Genomic DNA, 14,148 nt, shown 5'->3' with positions numbered 1-14,148 from the left:
TCATGTGGTTGTTGAGGGTTGTTGTTTTAGCTTTTCACAGGTGCCCTGGTGATCAACTTATGTATACATGATTTGAAATAATGCTGCATTATATAATATGTACATTAGTCTTGGATTTTGTGATATCCCTGGGAGAGCACCCCACCCCACCCCCCGCTGTCTCCTTAATCTGATACCCCAGGAAACACCAGATAAGCTAAATGAGGTGAGGGTCTGCTTGCTTCAGATGTACCACTGAGACTGAATTCACCCTAAAATATCCCAGTGAATTAATAGCTGCCGTCACCTATTGAGTTAAAGACAGTAAAAGAGGGAAGCAGGGGAGAGAAATCACTGGGGTGAATGGTTACAATTCTGACAGGTTTCAGTCTCCTAAGTGCCCAGCTCCCCTAGAGGGCTAGCATACACTTTCTGAGTAATGTGCCTGAAAGGACCAAACACATGAGTTCAAATATGATACATTAGACACACCCACACCCTAATCAGAAACACTTCTGTTTACTTAATCAAAAAGGCTTATGACAAATACAAAACATAAAATTGTAGTCAGCAAAATAAACAGAGCAAAACGTTGGTTCTAGCTTCTAATACTTACCCTAGCTGACGTAATAAGCAGGTAGCTACAGAGGATCCATAACAAAATGCAGTAATTTGAGTCAGAGGTCCTCTGCTCTTCTGTTAGAAATGTCAGCGTGGAATTCACGGAGCATAGTTTTTGCTAACTTCAGACTCAAGGCACTTCGTAAAATACTTGTTTATATATTTTTAAGTTGTTTGTGTATGGTATACTTATGAAAATTTAACTGTGAAATTGATCACCTGTTTTAGGAATAGCTTCCTGTTTTAGGGTATAGGGCAGGACAAGTATAATTTTTCCTATCTATTGCATATTCAGTGTTTGGTTGAAACAAAGATCAACCAGTCGTAGCAAACTAAGAAATAAATCCAGGATGGACCACACAGATACTGATATTATAATCAATTTCTGTATGTAACATCTTACACCCCTAGCTCTCTGTGACAGTTCTCCAGTGCTGGTATATTTCTAATATGTTTTTATATTGTAGTTTATTTTAAATGTTTTTATCCTGTCTTTCTCCCATAACATTCCTAAAGTGACATAAGAAATTAAACATTAAAAACAATGTAATAGAACCTCACAAAATTATGTAATTAGCATATGCTTCACATATAGCCAGTAGAGTAAAATTAATTCATCACATGTCATTAAATAAAAAACTGAATGTTAACCTGGCACCGAAACTACAACATTGTGACACAGATTAGGTAAGAGAACAAAACTCCTCAAAGAGGTTTGACCTCACTCTTGCAGTTCTTCAAAATGATTCCCTTTACGGGTAATCTGCTCCCCACCTAGGAGTCGCTTATTACAGTTTTTGGTTTCTAATATAGTTGCTCATTCCTAATCTAATATAGCTGATCACCCCTAGGAACTATACATATAAGAAACAAACATGGGACTACTGCTGAAAAGGTAGCCCTGTACTGAGATCTCCCTTTCTGTTTCATAATCTGTGTCCTCTAGGGATGTCTGTTGCGGGAAAATCCGGCTCTTTGCAGAACTGCAGTGTTCTACAAATTGCACCCGTAATTTGCAGGACACCGCAGTTCCTCAAAAGGGGAAAAAGGCCTGCCACCGCCGCCGCACACATACACCCTGCCGCGCTCTCCTTACTGGAGTTGGCATCGGCAAGGAGAGTGCGCGGGGTGTGCACAGTGCAGTGATAGCAGGGACGGAGAGATTCCTCCCCTACCAACACCAGTCCACACCCCTTGCTCTCTCCTTGCCAGTGTCAGCATCAGCAGGAGGGGTGTGCACAGCAGCAGAAAAACTACTAGCAGGCCTGACTCCCTGTAGACCAAGTTGGGCCAACTGGCAGATGTTGGACTGGAGTCTGGGGGGGGCAAGCCAGTGAAAGTTCACTTAGCCTCCACCCCCCAAATGGATTCCTCCAACATCCCTAGTGTCCCCTAGTGTTATGTGTTTACCCACTCCTGATACTTATCATTGGCTGCAGCTGGCAGGGAAATGCTCGGCATTATGATGCAAGGGAAGTTATATTGCATATTTTGGAGGGGAGGGGAGGGAAGGGGAACTCTGGAAAACTAACAGGAGATGAGCATTAGAGGAACTACTTTTTCTGATAATACAAATGAATGTTGTGTGTTCTGATAATTTTGTTTATCTTCAGGTACTGGAGATGTTTATCCTAGTATTGCAACAGTGTCACAGAGAGAATGAAGACAAGTGGAAAAGATTATCACGACAGATAGCAGACATAGTTCTCCCAATGTTGGCAAAACAGCAGGTTAAATTAATATTTATATTTATCAACTAATATATTTTATATCACTCCTTGTGTATAATATGTGTGTGTTTATGTGCTATATATGTTCTCTACTTGGCACCATCCAGTGATCCAAACACTTCTTTAATTGAAGAAGACTAACTGAGGGGCTGGGCTAGGCTAGGAGGCCCCTCCCAGTTTTCTCCTGCCTCCATAGTGTTTGGAAGCAGGTTGTTTGCTGACTCTCCTCCTTAAAGCAGGCCTGAATGAAAGAAGAAAAAGGCAGAAGCCTAAACAGGAAAGAGGTGCTTAACTCTTGGCTCCCGTACCCATGCCTTTTCAGAACTAAAAGGGCTCAAGGGAAAGGAAGGGTGGGGTGGTCCCTGCCTATGCAGCAGATGCTCAGCCTTCGAGTGCTGCTGAGCCCTGCCGGGTAACAGCCTATTAATGTGTCAGTCTTATGTGTAGGATGTGTGAGTACTGCTTTTGCTTTCTAGAGGAGCTATTTGTGGACTCTTTAGTGTTTAGTTCCTTTTTAAAAAGGCAGAGTTTAAGTTTTGTAGACCCAAATTGAGGGCTGTTTGTTTAGGAACAGGCAGACATAGGACTGAAATAGAAAAAAGTAACCACAAAAAGTCTTTGAGGGTAGACTGAAATAGAAAATGAAACTAACCCTGAGAAGAATCTGAGGATGGAGGTTTACCTCAACTCTGGGTTCCTCCTGGTGGGCTTGGGAAATTACTCTCTCCACCCAAAAATTGCTGTTGACTGTTGTTTAACTATACTTATACTATATTGCTTTTACTACATATCACAGACCCTAAGAAAACACCTTTAAAAAAGTGTTTATTTTCCAAAGCCAAGAGGAAAAATTAGTATTCCCACACAGTTGTCTTCTGTCTCTGAGGCTCAGCGGTTCTGAACTGATGAAATAACTGTATGTAACAAGAACACCTTCAGATTATCAGTCCTTCCACTCCTTTGTCTACTTCCCAAAAGCTTCCTTTTCAATCAGGGTTTTCAGATATCCATTGGTATCAGACAGGATGCAGGATCATTGACCCCTCTGGTGCTGAGGAAGTTGTATTTAAGAGCCCTCCATCTCTACCCAGCCAACCAAAGGCTCTAAGGGTAATTTCAACCATTCCCTTGCTTATGAAGTACAGGAGGCCCCTTCATCCTCCTCTTTCAGAGGCTGGCTTTCAATCAGTGAAGTCAAGAGAGCTAAGTATTTTTATTACTTTTTTATTATTATTGGGAGGCTGGCTTTCAGCAAAGTGAAGTGCTGCTCTCAAGTGCTGTCTCAAGCCAAGAGGAGTAGTACGGGAAAGCTTGGAGCTATCATAAAATGGTTTCTCAAAGTCCTATCCCAGCAGATGATCCAGAAGTATGCCGTGACTGATGGTATCAAAAGCCTCTAGAGGTCTAGCAAAACCAACAGCGATGCTCTCTCCCAATCTAGTTCCCAGTATAGGTCATATACCAGGGAAACCAAAGCTGTGTACTTTCTGGAACTAGGCCTGAAGCCAGAGTGGAATGGGTCTAGATTAGGGGTGAGCAGAAAGTAGATCTCCAGATGTTTGGGACTTCAACTCCCAGCATTCCTGACCATTGACTATGCTGGCAGGGGTTCTGGGAGTTGAAGTCCCAACATCTGGAGATCTACCTTCTACCCAGCACTGGCCTAGGTTACTAGGTTACTGGTAAATTTTGAAGTGCAGGCATTCATCATGACAAGCCCCATAGCCACACCCCCAAGGAGAGTCTAAAAATTCAGGCAGCTGTTTTGATTCATATCAACAAACCAGTTCTAGCAGTTTTCATCTCTACCCGGAGCAGGTCTTTTGTAAACTTAATGGGTAAACTTAAATTGCCCTTTCAAGACCAAGCCAGCCCAAAATATTTTGCATTGCAACAGGGCACAATATGTTCTTCATTGTGCATCACACATATGGGCTCTGCACCTGCACAGAGTCTCAATGCAGGAAACTTCTAAAGCTGAGGAGTTTTATATGGCAATCCTCCCCCCCACCCAGTCCAGTGCACATATCCTTAGCAGGTTCCTGCCTCTTCCCTTAGTTCTTTTTCGACCACCATTGCATGTGCCTCGTGGGAACTTCTGTCCGTTTGTTGTTTTTGACAACAATGATAAAACAAAAAAAAGCTGAAGTTCTATTCTGTCTTTTTCTCTTATTGTCATTATTTCTATCTCTACATTTTTCTTTTGTTCCTTTTTTGCATCTTTCGTGATCGTGGGTGAATGGCCCTCCAGGTGCCTTTCAAAAAGTGCACCCATTGTGGGGCAAAGCTACCGCACAAGGATGGATACAATCTGTGCCTGTTTTGCCTGGGAGAAGGACATGTTAAGGAAACTTGTCAACACTGCAGCACCTTCTCCAAACAGGCAAGGAAAAATCGCTCTGACCGGCTGAAAGCCACATTGCTGGAAGACAGCGTTAGAGTCTGTTGAGGGCCCTAAGAAAATGGTGGAGGCTGTTGTTCAACCACATCCAGCAGTTTTAGAGCCTGTAGCATCAGGATTTAAATCCCCGCAACGCCATGCTTCACCCGGGACCCAAGACCCCCCCCCCCAAAAAAAAAACACTGGCTCCGTCTTTGGCATTAACACTCGCAAAAAGACTTTCAAAGAAAGCAAAACATTCTAAAAAAATCTACCCTTTCGTCAACTGAACACTAGAAGTGAAGAAAAGCTCCAAAAAGGCTCATGATGTCACTCAGGACTGAGTGAAAGACCCGCATGCTGCTCCTTCGGCCCCTTGGGTTCAGCCACTGCCTGATCCACAACCAGGCATGGCGATCCAAGACGAGCTTCTTGCCACTATTCCAACAACATCTTGGGATCGACAATCTGTGATACCAATACTATCAGTACCAGCATCTGTACCCACACTGCCGCTCCAGGGATCACCAATACCACCAGTGTCAGACCCACAACAGGAGCCCCTCCTTCTAACATTCACACCGGAAGGAGAGATCAGGGATCCATCACATCTCCAGCCTCCACCTTGTCCACCATGGCCGCAGCAGGACTATTATGATCCCAAATGGGATAGACATCCACGATTGCCAGAGTCGGTGTATTCCATAACATCATCTCACAGGTCTTATGCATCTGTTAGAAGAGACTGTCATTGGTACTGGAAGTGCTGCAGGTCCCCACACTCTGATTGGGGACAGTCTCCCAACAACTATCAGAGAAATTGAAGTCCCCCATTACTACTACATCATGCTTCCTTGAAACCTTGGCAATTTGCTTTTCAAAAGTTTCATCCTCGTCTTCTCCTTGATTGGGTGGCCGGTAGTAGACTCCGACCACCATGTTGCTTTTATTTGTTGCTGCATTTATTTTAACCCAGATGCTCTTGATGGGGCTACCAAGTTCATCCTCCTGTATTTCTGTGCAGAGATACAGTCAAGGCCAGAAATATTGGAACAAGGATAAATCTTCTCGCAGTTGGCCTCTGTACACCACAACATTGAAGTTGAAAGGAAACACACTCAGATGGGAGCGAAGCCAGGACTTTCAGCTGTAATTCAAGGGGTTTGACAAAGGTGGGGCACTAACCATTCAGGAAGGACAGCCAGTGGCATACACTCGCAACCCATCGTTGGTGGCTCATAAGTAATGGAACAAACCAACATCATTTCAAACTTAAGGATCGCCTTTAATACCTGGATGAAAATCCTTTGCAGTCAATGACCGCCTGAAGTCTGGAACCCATGGACATGACCAAATGCTGAGTTTCCTCCCTCGAGATGCTTTGCCAGGCCTTTACTGCAGCTGCCTTCAGCTGCTGCTTGTTTGTGGGTCTTTCAGCCTTCAGTCTTGTCTTCAGTAAGTGAAAAGCATGCTCTATTGGGTTGAGATCAGGTGACTGACTTGGCCATTGAAGAACATCCCACTTCTTTGCCTGGAGAAACTCTTGGGTAGCTTTTGCTGTATGTTTTGGGTCATTATCCATCTGCAATATGAAGCGGCATCCTATCAGTTTGGCAGCATTCAGCTGAATCTGAGCAGAAAGTATAGCCCTATACACTTCAGAATTCATCCTGCTGCTTTGATCAGCAGTCAGGTCATCAATAAACACCAGTGACCCAGTTTCATTGGCAGCCATACATGCCCATGCCATAACACTGCCTCCACCATGTTTGACAGATGATGTGGTTTGCTTTGGATCATGAGCTGTTCTTTTCCTTCTCCATACGTTTCTCTTCCCATCATTCTGGTACAAGTTAATCTTGGTTTCATCAGTCCAAAGAATCGTATTCCAGAACTGGGCAGGCTTTTTTAGGTGTTTGCTGGCAAAGGCTAATCTGGCCTGTCTGTTCTTGAGTGTTACCAGTGGTTTGCACCTTGTTGTGAAGCCTCTGTATTTACCTTCATAAAGCCGTCTCTTGACTGTAGATGTTGACAATGACATGCCTACCTCCACAAGAGCATTCTTGACCTGGCTAGATGTTGTGAAAGAGTTCCTCTTCACCCTGAGCAGAATTCTGTGGTCATCCACTTTAGTTGTCTTCCGTGGTCTTCCAGGCCTTTTGCTGCTGCTGAGCTTGCCAGTTAATTCCTTCTTTTTCAGGATGTTCCAAACTGTTGTGTTGGCCACTCCCACTGTTTTTGCGATCTCTCTGATGGGTTTATTTTTTTTTCCTCAGCCTAATGATGGCCTCCTTCACTCGCATGGACACCTCTTTGGACCTCATGTTGGGAGTTCCAGTGAACAGCTACCAAATGCAAATGTAACACTCAGAACCACCTCCAGGCCTTTCATCTGCTTGATTGGTTATGGGGTACCCAGGAAACAGGCCACACCTGGCCATGCAGCTGCTTGTCAGCCATTCGTTCCATTACTTATGAGCCACCAACGATGGGGGGGAGGTATGCCACTGGCTGTCCTTCCTGAATGGTTAGTGCCCCACTTTTGTCAGACCCCTTGAATTACAGCTGAAAGTCCTGACTTCGCTCCCATCTGGGTGTGTTTCCTTTCAACTTCTATGTGGTGGTGTGCAGAGGCCAACTGCCAAAACAGTTATCCTTGTTCCAATATTTCTGGCCCTGACTGTATGTATTCCTCCTGTTCTTTTGAACAAGTAGTGTGTTGGTGTGTGTTGATTTCGAAGGGGGAGGGCGAAGGAATGTTTAAGACAGCTTCGATTCTTAATCAGAGTTGGAGCAGCTAGATCAGAGGCTGGGTGTCTGCTCCTGCCAGCTGACCACAGCTGGCGGTGATAAATCACAGGCCGATAACAGGGTTGTAAACCTGTCCAAGGCTGGGAAGTGAAAATGCAGCTTTTAGCAAGGAATGTTTACCTGGGCAGTGAGTCCAAAGCGTCGAGGCAAAGAGAAGCCCGTTGTCCCGTCTGGGGTCCAAAACACATTAGGGAACACAAGCATGGTGGTGCACAAGGTCCAAGGTTAAGATCCAGCATGTGACACTACGTTGCTTCTTCAGCAGTACAGCCCCAGCCTGCCAACTCCTTTTAATGGCCACAACTTGAGGCATCTGCATCCAATCAGTCCTCCTGCCTCTGGGAGCCTCTCTGTCTTAAACGGACAGAGGCTCGCCTACACTGCTCCCATATGTGCAGCTGCCTTCACTCTGTGGGGTCCATGGCATTTCGCTCTCTGAATCCTTTGGGGAGACTGCAGCTGGGCCTGGAACCTCCACAGGGGGTGAGAGGGCTTGGGCTTCTTCTGTTCTGGTCTCTTCCCCTGGGTCTGGAGCCTGCCATTCCCCTTCATCCTTGGAGGAGTCCAAGGGGGGCATGACACCGGGGGAGGGACCCTCCCTAGTGAGCCAAGACTCTGGGAGAGATTGCTCCGAAGACCTTGACAAACGGATGGCCCAAGCTCAGTCCCTGCCCCCTCCCTCCACCATGCAAATTCAAGTTTCTAAGGAGGAGGAGGAAGAGGGGCGTGACTTGAGAGACACTAGGGCACGTTGTAAAGCAAAGCAGGAAAAGTTAGGGGCAGGGCTCAGATGCTCCACCAGGACAGCCACTCTTGGAAGCCAACGTAGGAGGGAGCCACCCTAAGGGATGTGCGTCACTGCAAAGCAAGTCTGGCCATGAGGCTCACACCCAAACTGTTGGCAACTTCACTGCCCTCCGGTTCGTCTCCGTGATTGGAGATCACGGATTAGTTGTTTAGGGGCCTGAGGCAGTCTGAGAGTTTCCTGGAAACTGCATTTGTAAAGTGGCTAGTTTCTAGCAAAATAAAGTAGTATTAGCCTGAAGCTTTGTCTCCTTGTGGTGTTGATTGCAAATGGGGAAGGATGATCCATTTCTGACAGACACCAGTGCAGAATACTTGTTCAAGCATCCTGCACCCAATTCCATGGTGGTTGAGGCTGCACAAGGCATGTCTAAAAAGACACATTCCTCTCCCACTGACAAAGAGGGAAGAAGGCTAGATCTGCTTGGCAGGAGATTTTATTCTTCTGCTTCAATGGGTTTGAAGCTCTCTAACTATCAAGCGGCAATGGCAGGTTACCAGTTGCTATTGTAAGACAAGGTGGGTAAGCTTCTCAACCTTTTGCCTGATGATTTAAAGGAGGTGTATCATCTCTTTAGAGCAGAAATGTTGAAACCATCAAGACAACAAATAAATACATCTCACCACCAGACAGATTGCAACTTGAAAGTGCTAGTGAATTCAATAGCTTTCTGACACCATGCTTGGCTTAGATCCTCTGATCTTCTGCAAGGACACGAGAACAAGAATAGAGGATCTACCATTAGATGGCCAAGGACAGTTCAGTGCCAAGATGGATGAAGCATTGGTCACAGTACAGAAAACTCATACCACAGCCTGCCAAATGAGATTCCTTCCACAACAGCAGCAGCAACAGCAGCAGCAGCAGCAACATAGGCATTGTCTTTGCTATCAGTCGTCGACCCCTCAATATCAGCCCTACAACACCAGGTGGGGTCAATAGCAGCAACAATGGTCACAATCAAGCAGGCAAGGGAAATCCAACAACCCAGGTTCTGCAATTATTGCAGGAAGCCTGATAGCAGGGGCAAACAGTGCCTTTGACTTGCTGCCTTGTTCTCTCCCAATCAAACAACAACCTCCAGTCTTTGGGACACGCTTGTCACGATATCATCCGGCCTGGTGAGACATCACAACAGACTCACGGGTACTGATCATAGTCCAGAAAGGAAATCGTACTGAGTTCAACACCATCCTTGCATGATTACACTGGCGTCTATTCTCCCCCTCCTCTCTCAAGGAGACTGGTTCACGTCTATCGACCTCAAAGATGCTTACTTCCATGTAGCCATAGAGCAGTCTCATCAGCACTACCTGTTCTTTGCCATCAGTACCGACACCTACCAATTCAGAGTTCTACCCTTCAGCCTCACCACCGCTCTGAGGGTATTTCCAAAGTGCATGACAGTTGTGTATGCCTGTCTCCGGTTGCAGAGTGTAGAACTTTGTAAATACCTTTACATCAATGACTGGCTCTTGGTGGCGTCAATGAGGTCTCAGCTCCTACAATCAATAGAGGTGACCTATGATTTCCTCAAAGCTCTAGGACTTTACATCAATGTGGAAAAGTCTCACCTTGTGCCTACCCGATATCAAAGACTCTCTGTGGTGGTGGTCAGCACCAACCAACTTTGATCAGGGGCTGCCATTTCTTCAACCATCCATGTCTGTGGTGCTGGCTACAGATGCGTCTCTTTCGGGATAGGGAGAGCATTGCCAGACTCTAACAGTGCATGGCAGGTGGTCCACCAGCAAAGCCACTCACCACATAAACCTTCTAGAGCTAAGGGCAGTGGCCAAACACTTTGTTTTTGAACTGGACCTGACAGTCAGGCAGGTCCAGATAACATCAGACAACACATGATTGCATACCTCAACAAACAAGGGGATACCAGGTTGCTTTCACTCTTGGCCCTCAAGCTCCAGATCTTCAACTGGTGCATGCCATGTCGATTAGGTTTAGTGGCTATTGACGTAGCAATTGTGGATAAAGTTTGTGCCAATCAGCAGAGCCAGACAATGTTGACCTCCCACGAATGGGTGATGGACAGGTCAGTTCTGAGCGATCTCTTCAGGCAATGGGGAATGCTAGAGGTCAACCTATTTGCTACAGCGAATAATGCCATCTGCCACAATTTCTGCACCAGAGCGGGACAAGATCCAAGCCTGATGGGGATGCCTTTGTTTTTCAATAGAAAGGACCTCTGTTCTATGTCTTTCCCCCTTTCCCATTAATAACCAGACTTCTGGCAAAGATCATGACGGATGGTACCAACTGCATACTGCTAACACCCTGGTGGCCACGTCAGCCTTGGTTAGCTCCTCTAATGCATATGGCGCAAGGTTGGTACCAATGGCTTCCATTGACCCAGTCTCTCCTCACCAGGGAAGAAAGATTCAACACCTGGATCTGTCGACTCTCTGCATGACAGCATGGAGAATCAGGTGATGGACAATCCTGCAGTCCTGGCTGGGGTGCAGAGAATACTAGACTCTGCACGTAAACCTTCCACGCAGCGCTCCTGCTTGACGAAGTGGACTGTTTTGTGTTAATTGCTCATCAGCAGAATTTCCATCCTAGACAGTGCTCTATGCACCAGATCCCCCAGTTCCTCCAGTTCCTCCTATCCCTTTTTGAGAAAGGACTCAAACTCTCCTCCCTCAGAGTCTTCCCGTCTGCTGTTTCAATGGTTCACCCTCCAGTTGAGGGATTTTCAGACTCATCACATCTGACAGCGAAAAGATTCCTAAATGGGAATTTGGCACCTCCACTCTGCTCTATGATACCAAACTGGAGCCTTTCTGTTGGGCTAAAAGAGCTTTTGTCAAAGCCCTTTGAGCTGCTCGCTAGTGCGGACCCACTTCTCCTTTCCTGGAAGTTGGCATTTTTAGTGGCCATAACATCTGCATGTTATGCCAGCAAGCTCTGTGCACTCAGGGTAGACCAGCGAAATCTCAATTTTCATCAAGATAAAGTCATGCTTTGACCTGATCCTACTGTTCTACCCAAAGTGGTTTCAGAGTTTCATTTGAATCAAGGTGTTGTTTTGCCTGCTTTCTTTGCCTCCCTGTCTACACCTTTAGAGGCGACCCTGCACACACTTGATATGTGCCGTGCCCTGGCTTTTTACAAGGCGAGAACTGAACAATTTTGTTTGTCACCTCTCCTCTTTGTCTGCTTATGGCAGCAAGCAGAAGGTCCAGCCTCTGTCCACTCAGTGCCTTGCTTCGTGGATCATTAAGACTGTTGAGCTGTCGTATGAGCTGGCTGGTCTTGAGCTGTCTTCCCCAGTTAGAGCTCACTCTACTCATGCAGTAGTGACATCTGTCACATTCAACAGAGGGGTTGCCATCCCTGAACTGTGCTGCACAGCAACCTGGTTGACACTGTCCACCTTTGTGAAGCACTACAAATTGGACACTCGGGCAAGAGCTGACTGTGCCTTTGGTCATGCTGTCCTATCCTCTGTGTTGTAGTAGGACACCGACCCTCCTCCATTGTAAGTTAGCTTGCTAATCACCCATATGTGTGATGCACAGAGACTACGAAGAAGAAAGACAGGTTACCTGTAACTGTAGTTCTTCGAGTGGTCATCTGTGCATTCACACAACCCACCCACCATCCCCACTTTGGTGTCATACTCTCCTTCGATGTTGGCTACTGAAATGTTTACTTCTCCCGGTTACAAGGCCAGAATATCAGTCTCAAGGAACTGAGGGAAGAGGCAGGAACCCGCTAGGGATATGTGCACTGGATGGTGGAGGAAGGGTTCCCATCTAAAACTCCTCAGCTCTAGAAGTTTCCCGAATCGAGGCTCCACACAGGCGCAGAGCCCATACGTGTGAATGTACAGATGGCCACTCAAAGAACTACAGTTACAGGTGGCAACCTGTCTTTGTTGCTGGGGAAATTCATTTCCCCCAGTTACTGTGAGGATTGCAGCTAAAACTCAGAGGGAACAGGGAAGTCTCAGGGATGGTGTTAATATCCCTGCTGATGCAAAAGTGCCAGTGCTGCATCCCTATGAGCCCTGACTCCACTATACCACTGGTCTAGATAATCTGTATCATCCAGAAAGACTTGGATGACTACACTCTCACATATTTGGACAGCCATACCACTGGAATTTCTTCAGTCTTGTACACATAAAGTGAAGAACAAGGGTTTAGTGACGTCAGGTAGACACAAAGCATATTTAAGTGTCTTCATATAACCAAGGATTGCTGCAAATATCCTTTGTTTATCAGTAGCGTTCACAGGTTTGTAATTTCCGGAATAGATTCAAATTAGCGCTGCATTATGGTATCCTTGAGGATACTGTAATGGTGCCTGTAACTGGTGTGTATAAGTCCAAGGCCTCATTCATTACCTTTTCCTTAGCACAGGGGCCTGTTGATATGACCAGGTTGGTTCATAGAATCATAGAATCATAGAATAGTAGGGTTGGAAGGGGCCTACAAGGCCATCGAGTCCAACCCCCTGCTCAATGCAGGAATCCAAGTCAGAGCATCCCTGACAAATGGCTGTCCAGCCTCGTCTTGAAGGCCTCCAGTGTGGGAGAGCCCACCACCTCCCCAGGTAATTGGTTCCATTGCCGTATTGCTCTGACACTCAGGAAGTTTTTCCTGATGTTCAGTCGGAATCTGGCTTCCTGTAACTTGAGCCCATTATTCCGTGTCCTGCACTCTGGGATGATCAAGAAGAGATCCTGGCCTTCTTCTCTGTGACAACCTTTCAAGTACTTGAAGAGTGCTATCATATCTCCCCTCAGTCTTCTCTTCTCAAGGCTAAACATGCCCAGTTCTTTCAGTCTCTCTTCATAGGGCTTTGTTTCCAGTCCCCTGATCATCTTTGTTGCCCTCCTTTGAACCCTCTCCAGCTTGTCTGCATCCTTCTTAAAGTGTGGTGCCCAGAACTGGACACAGTACTCCAGATGAGGCCTAACCAGTGCTGAGTAGAGGGGAACTAGTACTTCCCGGGATTTGGAAGCGATGCTTCTATGAATGCAGCCCAAAATAGCATTTGCCTTTTTTGCAGCCACATCACATTGTTGGCTCATATTCAGCTTGTGATCGACGACAGTTCCAAGATCCTTCTCGCTCGTAGTGTGGTTGAGCCACGTATCCCCCATCTTGTAACTGTGCATTTGGTTTCTTTTTCCTAGGTGCAGAACTTGGCATTTGTCCCTATTAAATGCCATTCTGTTGTTTTCTGCCCAGCACTCCAGTCTATCCAGATCACTTTGAATTTTGTTTCTGTCTTCCAAAGTATTAGCTATCCCTCCCAATTTTGTGTCATCTGCAAATTTGATCAGCATTCCCTGCACCTCCTCCTCCAAGTCATTAATAAAAATGTTGAAGAGCACTGGGCCCAGGACTGAGCCCTGCGGTACCCCACTCGTTACCTCTCCCCAGCTTGAGAAGGTCCCATTGATAAGCACTCTTTGAGTCCGATTCTGTAGCCAACTGTGGATCCACTGGATCGTTGTTTCATCTAGCCCACTTCGAGCTAGTTTGCTCATCAGGATATCATGGGGCACTTTGTCGAAAGCTTTGCTGAAGTCGAGGTATATGATGTCTACAGCATTCCCACGGTCTACAAGGGAGGTGACTTGATCAAAAAATGAGATCAGATTTGTCTGGCAGGACTTGTTTTTGACAAATCCATGTTGGCTTCGAGTAATCACGGCATTGTTGTCAAGGTGCTTCCAGATGGATTGCTTTATGATCTGCTCCAGAATTTTCCCAGGGATTGATGTCAGACTGACTGGTCTGTAGTTCCCAGGTTCCTCCTTTTTACCCTTTTTGAAGATAGGGACAACG

General features: G+C 46.1%; 1 protein-coding gene across 10 annotated transcripts in view; it reads left to right on the top strand.

Annotated features, from left to right (window-relative positions):
• The window catches only part of HTT (huntingtin), a 381,175-nt gene that overhangs the window by 192,888 nt on the left and 174,139 nt on the right, over nucleotides 1–14,148 (top strand). For all 10 annotated transcript variants that reach the window (XM_084859889.1, XM_084859888.1, XM_084859886.1 and 7 more), the window contains one exon: nucleotides 2,214–2,330. In XM_084859889.1, coding sequence (XP_084716015.1) covers nucleotides 2,214–2,330 — 117 coding nt within the window. The remainder of the gene's footprint in view (nucleotides 1–2,213; nucleotides 2,331–14,148) is intronic.

Source organism: Heloderma suspectum, chromosome 5 (genome assembly GCF_057233095.1).
Source record: "Heloderma suspectum isolate Gila_16-S chromosome 5, 16-S_ref, whole genome shotgun sequence".
Classification (NCBI taxonomy): Eukaryota; Metazoa; Chordata; class Lepidosauria; order Squamata; family Helodermatidae; genus Heloderma; species Heloderma suspectum.
The sequence above is the reverse complement of the archived record's forward strand: the minus strand, read 5'-3'. Positions and strand labels throughout refer to the sequence as shown.